We start from the raw sequence: 13,691 nt of genomic DNA on the forward strand, positions 1-13,691 counted from the left end.
CCAAAAGCCCATAAACCAAGAAAGAGTCCCAGAAGGCTATCTTAGAGGATAAAAAGTGTCAAACCCAATACTGAACGAAGGTGGAACAGAGTAGGGTTTAAGTAGGCCAGGGAGGGAAGGCATAGTGATATAAGAGTACTGGGATTGATTAACGATATTGTCACGATTGCTAACCCCTCCTCTTAAGGGAGCTCCAGCCCTTCCTCGTTCCCTCTCATTGTCTGCACCTGTTCCCTATTCCCGTTCCCCCTTAAAAGCCAGACGCGGACCTCACTCCTGGTTCCTCATTTATTTCCGTATCATGAGAGCCCGGGGTCTGGCTCCGTCCTTTCTGTTCCTAGTTCCTAGTTCCTAGTTCCTAGTTCCTAGTTCCTAGTTCCTAGTTCCCCTAGCCGGTTCCGACCCGGTTCGTGTTTTAATTCCCTGGATGGATCCCCTGGCCTTGGACTCTACCCTTTGTCTCGGATTACTCTTTTGGATTTCCTACATGGATTGTTCGCCTGGATTCACTCCCCCTGGACACCTGCACTCCATGGACACGCCCCCCGTCTCCAGACCCTTTTCCTGCATGACTATTTTTCCCCTTGTGTCTTCACTATTCTGGATCGTGTCATCCGCATAGGGCCCGGAAAGAACTGTTCGTTACAGATATCTGGTTGATCTGCCCACCCCCCGAGTAGATGAGGTAAGAACCAGCGGTTTAGGCCCTCTGTAACACTTTTAGTTTCTGCTCAAGAGAAAAGTTGTTGTTTTATGTTTTCCCGTTTTGATGAATTGTTTTCAGGAACTGTGAATAGCCAAATAACTGCCCAGGCTTGTGTGGTGCTTCAAAGGCAAAGCTTACAGTCGAAATGTAGTGAAATTCAGAAAAGGAAAATATCCCCAGTGGCTGAGGGCATTATGGAAGACCTGCTGTATGGTACTAGAAACATTATTTCTCCATAGTGGAAGAATGACTCTCAGGACAACATAATATGAAAGAAGTTCAGATTTACTGTAGCTTTTTTCAAAACACTGCTTAACTGGCTTTCACTTTCCAGCAGAACTGAACTGTCGAAATATTTAGTTTTTTTTTTAATTAAAAATGTGCACAGGTGTGAAGGCTTTCGTAGGATACATCAATAAAAGGTTAATATTCAGCACCTTACATACAAGTTACATTTCTCAGGTTAGATAAGAGTAAGAGCCACATGCTGTATAAAACTTGCTATGATAGTTAAATACATATGGAGATACAAGAAAACCGCTGAAGTGTATAACGTGTATATATATAGTAACCCAGGAATGTGTTTGAAACCTTTTAGTTGGTTTTATGAATAGTTTATTACCAGGAGGAGTATTGGAGTTGCAGTTGTCTGTGGAACAGCAGTCTAGTTTTGCAGTCAGCTTCAATGCTCCAGTAATTTCTCAGCTTCTTTTACTTTAGCTCTTTGGCTAATATTTTAACCCTAATATTTATAACCCCAGAACACTTGTTCCTGGTATCTGGCTTCTGCTACAACAGTATTGCCATATCCCTTCTCACACAAGTTATTAATTTCAATCCACATTTTCAGATTTAACCCTCTGACTGCAGTACCTTCCTGAAATCTTTCACTCCTCCCTAGAACATGCAAAACATGAGCTGCTGCTTGAATAAGTCTTTATTGAGTACATGGAGTTACAAAAAGCATAGTTGAAAAGAAGTGCCATTTCAAATAATTTAAGAATTATACAGCCCTTTGCAAAAACCTCAAATCTATTTGAGGTAGACCTTTAAGGGGGTGGTAAAATTCTTTCCAATCAAGAAAAAAACAGTAAAATTAATAAAGGTCGGCATAAGCAATCACACACAATGAAATATAAGACATAAAATGATTGATAAGGATTCCTTATAAACCTCAATGTCACATGTTTCAATCCTGCCTCTTTCCAGAAGGAGGGATGTGGGTGTTGTCATCTCTCAGTTGAAGAGCTTGATGAAAGCAAGAGGCACCAGCAGGAGAAATACACTCTGCCCTGTGCGCATGGCGTTGTTGCACAGGTTTCCAGAACAGCATGTCATATTGAAATTGAAATTGATTATCTGGTTCAATATCTTTGATAGATCCGTTTTATATGCCTTACAGGTATTGTCACTGACACATCCCATGTATGTCTGGGTCTGATCATTGACAGAACCTACAAAACAAAAATCAGAGGAATCATTTAATCATCCATTCATGCAGGGGGCAGTGCAGTGGCTCTGTGGTTGAGGATCTGCACCTGTGGCTGAACGGTTGCCAGTTTGTATCCCACAGCCGGCAGAGGAATCCAACTCTGCTGGGCCCCTGATCAAGGCCCTTAACCCCAACTGCTCCAGGGGCACCGTACTGTATAAATGGCTGACCCTGCACTCTGACCCCAAGCTTCTCTCCCTATCCCTTCCTTCTTTTTATGTGATTAAATATACAGTGTAGGCTATCATTAAATTACAACAGCCACAAAATGAACGTTTTTCCCTTCAGGTTAGTTATTCTCAATTCTTTCATCATCATCTCTTATATACAGTATGTGTTGTGACTTGTGAAAGCTTCCTTCTCAGAACATTGTAATTTCTTCATCTGTGTTTCGTGTCAATGTGCTGATATTTCTATCTTGTTATTTTCATTTTACTCTCTACATCACTTGACTATGTAAAAAACAGTATTTTTGTAATGAAAGACCTTCATAAGAAAGTCGCAGCAGAGCAAATGCTCAACATGGCCCATGGTGGGAAATAGAATCATAATAAACAGCATTAACTTACCAGAACCCGTGAAACAGCGATTTTCAACCCCTTGACAAGTCAGAGTCTTATTGCAGACAGTTCCATCACAGTAATAACACTTTAGACCACTGGGGGTAGTGTCTGTATAAGCAGCTGTAAAACACAACAAACATGTCAGAGATTATGCACTACACCATTACCAATGGCCTAAATAAATGACAAAACTACATTTTAATTTCAAATCACATTTTTCAATAATTCATTTATTTTGCCAATACATTTTTCTGGTGTTGCCAAGAGGGGCTGTGACTGCATGCGTTAACACATTTTGGTACTTGCTTATACTGCAGCCGTCTTCCACACGGATTTGAACCCGTGACCACTACTGAACACTGCCACCTAGCTGTACAAGGAGACCAATGCATTTCTTTGTTGGAACATGGAGTCTAATTGCCCAGCTATGGTTACACTACGTAGTTTTATTGACTTACAAATTTACAGTAGCCGTAACTTGAAGTCCATTTCCGTAATTTCAAGAAAACAGTTGCAAAGTTCTCATCACGCTTATACAGCATTTTGAAACAATTTCAAATACTGGTAAGAGGACGTTTTGGGGTGAGAGAGAAGAATAGAATGGAATGCTTACCATTGTGCTAAAGTCTTTATGCATATTTCCACCTTATTCAACTCTATATTTTTACTTATTTATGCAAGAAAGGCTAATGTTCTCCTGAAAATATAATTATTTTGTTTTAACCTAACACTTTTTTTTCTGCCAGATCTACTGCACAGTATATTTTGAAGCTCAAAAGTAGGCCTTGAGCTTCATTGACGCATAGGAATAAATGGTGTGAAGAAGTCAATAGATTGAACTTACAAGTTAATAAATGGATGAGCTTTTATAACACTTTCTTTGCTGCTCTTTGTTTAGTTTACCTTGAGCTGTTGTTACTGTGAGTGTTTGATCCATATGAATATAAAATATGATAGGCACATTTTCTTCTCACTCAAAAGAAGCTGTATAAAACTTGCTATGATCGTTAAATACATACTGTATGGAGATACAAGAAAACTGCTGAAGTGTATAACATATATATATATAGTAACCCAGGAATGTGTTTGAAACCTCTTAGTTGGTGTTATGAATAGGTTATTACCAGGAGGAGTATTGGAGTTGCAGTTGTCTGTGGAACAGCAGTCTAGTTTTGCAGTCAGCTTCAATGCTCCAGTATTTATCGAAAAAGGATCCCCTGTGCACACCTCTGGTAGCATGCATGACTTCACCGTTAAATCAGTAATCCCTGAAAATGATTGAATACAGTGGAACAAAAGTAATACATTTTCTGTTTAAAAAATGTGGAAGAAAGCTCTCCCAGCTCATATTGCAGGTTTATGTTCAATCTTTTTGGTCAGGCTACATAAAGCACCTTTTGTCACGATCGCTAAGCCCTCCTCTTAAGGGAGCTCCAGCCCTTCCTCGTTCCCTCCCATTGTTTGCACCTGATCTCTATTCCCGTTCCCCCTTAAAAGCCAGACGCGGACCTCACTCCTGGTTCCTCATTGATTTCCACATCATGAGAGCCCGGGGTCTTGCTGCGTCTGGCTCCGTTATGCTTTTACTCTCTGTTCCTAGTTCCTGGTTCCCCTCGCCGGTTCCGACCCGGTTCGTGTTTTAACTCCCTGGATGGATCCCCTGGCCTTGGACTCTACCCTTTGTCTCGGATTACTCTTTTGGATTTCTTACATGGATTGTTCGCCTGGACTCGCTTCCCCTGGACACCTGCACTGTATGGACACGCCCCCCGTCTCCAGACCCTTTTCCTGCATGACCGCACAGGGCCGTTACACCTTTTGATATTGAATATCTTGAATATGAAATGTGAATCCCTTTCCCTTATTGTGGCTACTATCCTACATATGATAAATTGCGTTCTGTAGGAACTTTACGTGAGTAAGACTTAAGGAGAAGCCAGGGCAAAATTTTAAATTGTTTTACAAAATAAAGTTAAATGGTATCTCATCCAGCCATCTAATTGAATATGGAAATAAGACATTAAATGCTGGTGGAAAGAATGTATCATAGATTTCAGTTGTCAAAAGCAATAAAAAAATAAAATGCAGGAATGCACACTGATTTAATCATTTTCATCATCTTTCCATTGCAGGTTAACAAAGGTTTGATTTTGAAAGTGTGAATTTTAAATATTGTACAAATATTATTCTTCTGTCTCAGAAATATTGTCAGGATAATTCCATGTTGAAAGATAAAAAGAAGGAAGCATTTCAATTGTGTACTTCAACAAGAATTCACAGCAGAAACCCTGCATTTCTATTATGTGCTGTAGAATTTTCCTCTTCTTGTCATTATAAATATAATCTGTATGTTTGCACCTTGTTACAGGCTCAAACCTTGAACACATTTCTCTTACCTGTAGCTTTCAAAGTCCCTGTAAAGCACTTTGTGAATGCAGGAAGGCATGTTACCTGTATGCACGGGGAAATTGATGTTGGTAAACACTGATTACAGCTGAGGCCAGTGGCTGCAGAACAAGGGGAAAAAACAATTAGAAACTGACTTCAAATTGAAATTAAACATCCAAAGCAATAGCTGGCTGGTCTGAGTCATGAAACAGAGGACATGGTCATCCAATACTTACTGCACAGCCTGGTTTAGTGCATTCAGTTCCAAACATACAGTATATTTACTTTCTCTCACAAAACCTACTTGATGCATACTTTCAAATTTCCTTTCACCTCTAAAAACATTAAATTGGATTTATAAGTGGCATCGTTCTTGTGCCTGTATCTGAATTTTAGAATTTCCCTCATTCAGGTGTGATCCCAGAAATCTAACTAGTTCTGTTTGAGCAGAAGGAAAAAATCTCACTGTAGACATTGATCACCTATTAAGAGCAGTTTAGACTAAAATAACTGCGCAAGCTCTTAATAAACAAGGACTGGAAGAGAATCAGTTAAACAAGTCTAAATTAACAATCATTTCAATGAAAGTCATCAACAAGTATAATCAAGTGTCATTAATTAATTATTAATAGCTCGCCTTGAAAAAAACCCAGAGGTCTCCCGGGATCAAGGTTGAGAACTATTGAGCTAGAATACTTCAACATGGTCAATGAATCTGCAGTTGCATTTTCTTTATCTTGTTCAAAATTATGAGCTCAAATGTCTGTGCTCTTAACTTTAAGAAGCTTTTGAATTTAACTCCTTTCTGCACTTACAGTAGGTCAAAGTTTCACAAATCAATGTTATGTGTATCCTTCTGTCTCCTAGAAGAAATGTACTGTAGGCAAGTTTCAACTTGCGGCAGAATATCTTTAAAAACAATTTAAATACATTTAATTAAAAGTTCGATAAGCGTGATTAAAACGGTTTAGCTAGAATAAAACAAAACATCCTAAGGTTTTAATTAATACAACGGTTTATAAAAATGTTATTTGGAAAATACAGACGAAAGCTTGTCCTACCCAGAGGAAAGAGCGCACAGGTCAGAGCGAGAATCCCCAGCATCTTCATCTTGTCCCGGCAGGTGTGGTCAAATTAAGTTCTCTAGCGCCACCGGCATTATTTATAGGCTGTACATAAAACAAAAATGCTGTCCCACCGGTAATATCAGAGATTCTTGCGTCAGTTCTGAAGTGAAAACATTGTTGTTGCCTTTATTTCAACATACAAAACCGCAATCGTTTGTATAATATGTATTATGTACATTAGAAAGCCCTGGTACTTTTACTACAGCATAATTTGCTGTGAATAATTGAATTTATTTTATGAAAAAATGTTTTCATAGTTTTTGTGTTGTGAACAATTCGAGTATTAAAAAATTGTTACGATCTAAATAAGAATTCAATCATTTAATTAAAAAATCAAATATATATTAAATAATTTGTCGGGCAAGTATAGTCCGACGCTTACTTGTATGAAATTTGCTTGCTATCCATCACTGAAGTAACAGACAATCTTTTTACATACTATCAATTTTTAATAAGGTGATAAATATGATTTATTTAATATACTTAAGTTTAAAAAATCTCAGTTATTTCTATAGTCGTATTCCACTGCCCGCCGGTATTTTTTATGTTTCTAATGTTAGACTTGTTTGATCGTTTTTTTATGTGCCGGTGTTAATCACAAAAAAGAGTTTACATTTTTGTAGTCTCAGCGCTGTAAAACAACATTATATTTTTTGAAAGCACTATTTGACTTCCGAATATTTTTACAGACTGACTTTTGGTTCATCAAAAAAAGTCGGGAGACAACCTAGTTTTACTGCTTTGGAATTAATCAGGAGAAACCGCCATTCTTTAAGTACTAATATTTAAAATCGTTATCATGTGTTTTCCTTCAAGCATGTACTGTATGACCTTCAACGTAAAACAGCAGGGTTTTTTTGTAACAGGAAAGTGGGAAATATATACTGTAAAGGACTGGTCTGAGTAATTTTGTCAGTTTAGAATACATAGATGTCTACAATAAAAAGCAAAATGACATACTGTATTTTCACTGACAATTATTATGTACGTAACGTACATGCTATTGCCATTAGAAATACGCAAATTATCAGTTTGCGAAAGAAAGGCTGAATTAAATGGATACGTCTTAACACTGAGTCACGTTTTTAAGTATTTATCTTAATAAGCAAAGACACACACATCCACGCAGGAGCTGCTTATGTTTTTAAGTATCTTCAAATGTTTTGTGGAGTGTGTGAGCATTACAGAAGAATGATACAGATTTCCAGGGGATATGGAATTAGATTTGACACTGGGACACCAGGGCCAGACACACACGGTACACCTGTCTGCTCATAACCCCACACACAAGCACAATTTTATTCTTTCATTCCTTCATCCTGAAAAAACAGGTTAAAGCTGGTAATGTGTCAATGTTAGAAAACAAATTACCTTGAGTAAAATGTAGTTACACCTCAGGCATCAACATGCACTGAGGCAGCCATTGTAAACAAGATTTACATGCAGGATGTTACTTATAGGACATACTACATTTGATATATTTTGAGATCCTACTGTAAGCATGGGTTTTAATCAAGTCAACAAGTTCCAACAAAAACAGGAAATAAAAATCAAAATTCAAGAAGTCATCTGTAAGGCTTGTTGTGCCCTGTCCAACCAGTTTTACTGCACCTTGTTCATGACACTTCAACTGTTTTGTGAAATATCTAAACCACAAAATTGTTTAGGACATCTTCCACATATTTTGGAAATGCCTCTTGCACCATATGGGAAATTTCGGCTGCAAAAAGTTCCAATCTTTTCAGAAGGCAGAGAAACCCTGCATCTTTACTAAGGCAAGTGTAGGAAGAATACATGTCCCCATGAAAATTTCATGGGTTATGTTTACTGGAATTGGTACTTATGATGGTCCATAGTTTTGTCAGCATTGGTGTATTTTTCCCTTTTGTGTCTTTGTTTCTGCTTCCTTCTCCTTTCAATGTCTTCCAGCATTCCTCACGAAAACAGTATGGCAGGTGGCTCATCACAAATTGAGTGATGGGCTGTTTGCCTAGATTCTCATCAATTACCATACAGCCACAAGCAACACATTAGGTTCTGATGGGATGCTGAATATGCTGAACCGGACCCATTACAGGGGGGCAGAGAGGAAAGATGAAGGAAGGACTTCACTTTGACACCAGATCATCTGCATGATTCCTCAAATATCCATCTACTTGTTTTCTTTGCTTACCCCCAGTGTTCAATTGGACATTCCCTATCCCTCATTTAAGTTGCGGATGTCTGGCATAAAAAATCTATTTATAATACCTTCCCAAAATTAGTTAACTTGTTTTGTTTTTTCACATGCCCCCTTTTTTTCTTCTGTCTTCTTGCGCTTTTCCATCTGAAGTCGACGGTGGTAACTTTTAGTGATTGCGAGAGGAAATATAGTATGTTTTTCAGAGGCTTGTGCATGGTGGTTCTGAGAGAACAGGCAAACCCACATGGGGAGAAAAGACCTACTATTTTAAAAATGCTATATGGCACAGTGAGCGACAGGACGTCCTAGCAGTCATGACTATTATCAGGACAAAAGCTCCACACAGTAATGAAAGACTGCCTGTAACTGGTATATCAGCTACTGTGGCTCTCTCTGCCTCACATTTGATCTCTGCCTGTGACATGGCTGTGCAGTTTTTCATTTCACTTTCATTTTACTTTGGCAAATCTCCATGTAATGCCAAAAGCAAAAGTAACACCCTTCCTTATTATATACAATGTGTTTATGCCACATCTGGTACACCTGACTATATTATGTCTCTGACAAAAGCAATGTCTGAGGCTACAGTATTGACAGACATGCACAGCTACTGACGGTAGATAACTTATGACTTACAGTAAATGGGAAAAGCTGAAAGGAATCTTCCATTATTTTCAGTGAAGCCATTTCCTGAGTTCCAGAATTCAGATACATGATATCTTTAGCATACCAAAGAATCTTGACTGCGGAAACTGCCAGCTGTTGACAACTGTATATCAACATTTTGCCATTTCATAAAATGCCTTAAGCCCTACTGGTGTGATCACATATAAGTCATCACAATATACTCAAATGTGAAGCAAGAGAAAACTTGATGGTGCAAAAAATATATAACAGCCACCACTACATGGGATGTATCTATGAAGAACTTTCAACTCACAACTGGCAACCTACTGAAGTTAAGCAGGTGTGAGTGACTGATATAGAAAGTGAATTTACTATTTTGTATGTACGTATTCCTGGATTAAATATATCAATCCTCCATATATCTCTGTAGTGTTGTAGAACAGGACTAAAGGGTTAAGGTGTTTGAGGTGTGCCAGTAATTATCAGTAAGGAAGGAAACGTCCAACTATTTATTGAAGGGATGAGTCCAGTTCAGTGTGTGAGGGTGTTTCTGGGTTAGTTAGAATGTTTTGCCTGTAGAGAAGAGAAAGGAATGTGGCAGGAATTCAGCTGTTCCAACAGAAGAGTTGGTTGGAAGAGAGTGAAGAAGAACGGAAGATGTCTTAACTTTGGGAAAAACTCCTTGTAATACCACAAGCGAAATACCTCTGTAATGGACTGGTTTTGGGGACTGGGCAGGCTTCCCTGAAACTTGTAAGCCACAGCAGCCTGTAGGTTTCTGAAAGCCAATAAAAGTGATAGTGATAGGCGTCACTACCGTTCCCGCCTCTCTACCCCGCTTGTCTCCAAGTCCAGTTTTGGATACAGGAGGAGCAGGAGGACTCTGGGCCTCTCTGCTGCTTCCAGTCTCTGGTTTCTGATTTGAGTCCTCTCCTGGGTTCACCTGCTGCACTTCCTTCTCTGAAGCCCTCCCTTCTCCGCTCCCCCTGCCATGTTTCTGGGTCTGAGGCAGGGCTAACGGCCCAGGGCTCGTTGGGAAACGGTTGTACGCAGATGACCAGGTGTAATGATGTATTGTTCGAACGAACACTGTCCTTGCTTAGGGCCTCCCTCTCACTCACAGGTCCAGTCAAAAATGTTTGCAGCCCCACACATTACCCCTGAATGGTGAGGTGATTACCCAGGGTCTGTGAAGAAGGCAGGAAACACAGAGGAAAGGGCATGGAACTGCTTAAACACCAGGCTGTTTCTGGCCCATCGATACAATTAACAACCACACTGTACAGCCTTTGACATCTGGGGCCCACAACCATCCTTTCCACTCCTTGGCAAATCGTTTTAACTTCTGCGTTAAAAAATAATCTGCTGTGAGGACATGTTCCTTATTTCACCAGTCAGCAAGATTGAGCTCTCAGGAAAAAAAACAAGACACTGGGTTTTGAAGACATCACCACCTGTCTTTGCTTGACTTTACATATATACAGATAAACTGTCCTGCATGCACAGTAAATTCACTTCGTGCTTTGGGCTCAAGATGAAGCTCCTCTTGGCTCTTGACCTTGCGGCCAGCGCACTGCTGTTGACAGGTAGGGGTGTCTCCGGCTGATGGGGAGCACCGTTTTTGTGAACATTGCACATTTGAAGAGACATTAATTATTATGTATCCATATTGTGAAGTTCTCTCTTTCTTCAATTTCATCTTAAGGTATGAAGAAAAGATTTAGATAAGGCTGATCTGCAGTGTTTAAAAAACGACAAAAAGATATTTTGTCTGATACTACCGGTCCTGCTTTGCTCCTTATACTTTTAAGGGAAATACTACCCCATTGTTGTTAGACCGTTAGTGTGTGTGTGCACAGTACACGCAGGTTTAAATCCTGGATCCAGGGAAAAGTTCTGGGCACCTTCTCCCCATGGGAGAGAAAGGTCAAATCTAAACTTTAAATTGGAGCGTTGTCGTATCCATACCCCACCTTTAAAAATGCCCATCTGGGTGGAAATCTTTCTTTTTTCCAAACGAGGAGGCACATAATTTGTCTGCTTGCCAATTCACAGGAACCCTACTGTCTGTTGAGAACACGATGTCTGTTTTACACACAAGTGCATGACACCTACATGGCTGGAATAAAAATGATTAATTTGTAACAAACGTGAAAAGAGACGCATGCAGTCTCTATTTTGCTTAACTTACATTTGAACTAATTATGATCCCAATTTTAGGACAAAGCAGCAAACACAAAGGTACTCCAGGAAACTCAGCATAAAGATATTAACACAGTAACGAGCGTTTCTCCACTCCTGTCACTGGGGTAAAGTGTGCAGCTGAGCTGTTAATCAATGGTACTAATTGATGCCTGGAGATTTAATCTTTTAATCTTATTTGTGATTGAAATCACCCATCTCAAGGGATCAAGTTGACGTTGGAGATTTACAGAGAGAATGAAAGTTTAGAAGTTGACAAAACCCTTTACAGTTCACTAATAACTTGTTGTTTGAAAGACGCTTTCAGCAGACAGGATATACTGTACTCTACATTCACTCTACATCTCTTAAACCCATACATTGTTAAAACTGTTCGTCATAGCTCAGCGTTAAAAGAATCACAGACTGTTAATATGGCTGGGATTCCCTGTGCCTGGTGCATTTTTTTACTGTCTTGGAGACTTGAAGTGCTTTATTTAAGCAACACTGCCTTGTGCTATAAGCAAAGTGATATTTTTGCATGAATAGTTTTTGCATCTATTCATAATGTTTCCCTGCCATGCATTAGTGAATACCATCAAACAGGGGTTTCATGAAATAGCTTGTAATATTCATATACTATATCCATTGTATGTGTCGCTTCTGTTCTTTGTAGCTATATACCTTGGTCTAAACATTTCTTTCAGCATTTCCTAATATAATAAGTTCTTTGGACAACACAAACGTCCCCATTAAAGCCCACACAGGGCAAAACAAGGGTGATTTTGTTACCAGAAAACCAATTCACAGCATCAATGTACAGGTAAAAAAAATCTAGCCTTAAAAATATGAACATTGATTACACAAAGGAAAATATAACTATTTCCTTACTTTTTCTTGCAATCAAAATCTTTTTTTTTTTTCAAAACCGTCATGTCCTCTCCCTTATTAAGGGATCATTGTTAGGGATGTTTGTGTGAGGAAACAACTATATATTTTGGAAATGAATTAGCAATAAACCTAGCATAAAAGGGAAAGGCCAATAGCTGTACATACTGCAAGACAGCTCTCAGTGCTTTCTAACATAGACCAGCCAGCTCCTGCATATTGAATCTCCATGGTAAGGAAGATTTCTAATTATTATTTTGTTCAATTGTTTTGTAGCCACCGCTCTGGATTATAATTTGTGTCTACCATCAGTAACATCAACCACATGCCTCCCCACCACTTATACATGTCTTCCTTCATACACAAAGTGTTTTACAGGGACTGTGACAACTACAGGTAAGGGAAATAAATTCATATTCAACACTGCTAAAAGGTAATAATATACAGAATATATGTACAATAACACGTAGAGGTTACATCTACATTAAAATGTGAAAAGGAAGAAGAATGAAGAGTTTATTCTGTACTTGAAGAGGGCTGTGAAGACTTCTTTATGTAGAGTATGTCACTGCTCAAACCTGTTTTCTTTTCACTTTCCAGCATGGCATTATTCTGTAAGTAGTCCTTTGCTTCTTTATTTATGTAGATCTCCCATCTGTTCAATAAATATATATAGATTATAAAACTTGTTTTGAATTTTCCAAACTTTTTGGAAAGCATGACATGCTAAGATGCTAAGAACCTAAAGGTGAGCCAACTCATCTTTTTTGTCTTGTTTAGTTCATACACCACCCATTTAAGGTATTTCCAGTCTAATTTAAAATATCTATAAGGAGTATCTAGAGACTGAGGAATTGTACATGTAAAATCTTATTCACAAAAGGAGGATGGGATTCAACATAACAACAAGAGCATAAGAAAGTTTACAAGCATGAGATTCAGCTCATTGATAGTTAGTGACTAACTACTCTAAAGATCAATTGAGCAATTATGGGAGATTCTGGAGCGATGCCTGAGACAGTGTCATCAACAAAATCCCAAATGACAGGATTTCTAGTGGAAGAATGGTGTTTAATCCTTCCAGTAGAGTTCCAGGCACTTGTAGAATCTATATCAAGGTACACTGAAGCTTTTCTGGCAGTTTTGTAGCCCAACACCCTATTAAGACACCTTATGTTGGTGTTTTCTTTATTTTGGCAGTTACCTATACATCATATAATATGCACTGTGAAGATACTTTACTGTTGTTGACTGTTAAAAAAAAATCTAACAAATCAAAGCAAAACCTACGTTATTTATACACTATGATCCTATTTCTAAATAGGTGTTCCTCCAATTTAGTTCTAATTGTTGTTTAAATAACCTTACATGTATCAGAAGTCAGAAGTATTGGTCTATAAATGCTAGGTTTGCTATTGTCATCGATTTTATAGATGGGCACAAGATTAGTAATTCACCAGTTCATGGGTACTGCCATTGTTTGAGCAACTGTTGTAAGAGGAAAGTATAGATGAATCGGTCTTTCTTCTGAAACTTT

At 38.6% G+C, this 13,691-nt stretch overlaps 1 protein-coding gene and 1 long non-coding RNA gene across 2 annotated transcripts; one reads left to right on the forward strand and one right to left on the reverse strand.

The window, feature by feature from the left end:
* Positions 1-371: 371 nt before the first annotated feature.
* On the forward strand, positions 372-4,862 carry LOC138225313 (uncharacterized). Its single transcript, XR_011183843.1, has 2 exons — positions 372-685; positions 4,362-4,862. It is a non-coding gene; the product is annotated as an uncharacterized lncRNA (long non-coding RNA).
* Positions 1,626-6,320, reverse strand: LOC107080071 (phospholipase A2 inhibitor gamma subunit B). Its single transcript, XM_015368698.2, has 5 exons — positions 6,211-6,320; positions 5,158-5,268; positions 3,886-4,029; positions 2,768-2,881; positions 1,626-2,160 (listed from the first exon to the last, which is right to left on the reverse strand). Exons 1-5 carry the CDS (start codon positions 6,257-6,259, stop codon positions 1,943-1,945), a joined length of 636 nt encoding a protein of 211 aa, XP_015224184.2. The 5' UTR covers positions 6,260-6,320; the 3' UTR covers positions 1,626-1,942.
* Between the last annotated feature and the right edge of the window lie 7,371 nt (positions 6,321-13,691).

This window comes from Lepisosteus oculatus, chromosome 27 (genome assembly GCF_040954835.1).
Source record: "Lepisosteus oculatus isolate fLepOcu1 chromosome 27, fLepOcu1.hap2, whole genome shotgun sequence".
NCBI lineage: Eukaryota > Metazoa > Chordata > Actinopteri > Semionotiformes > Lepisosteidae > Lepisosteus > Lepisosteus oculatus.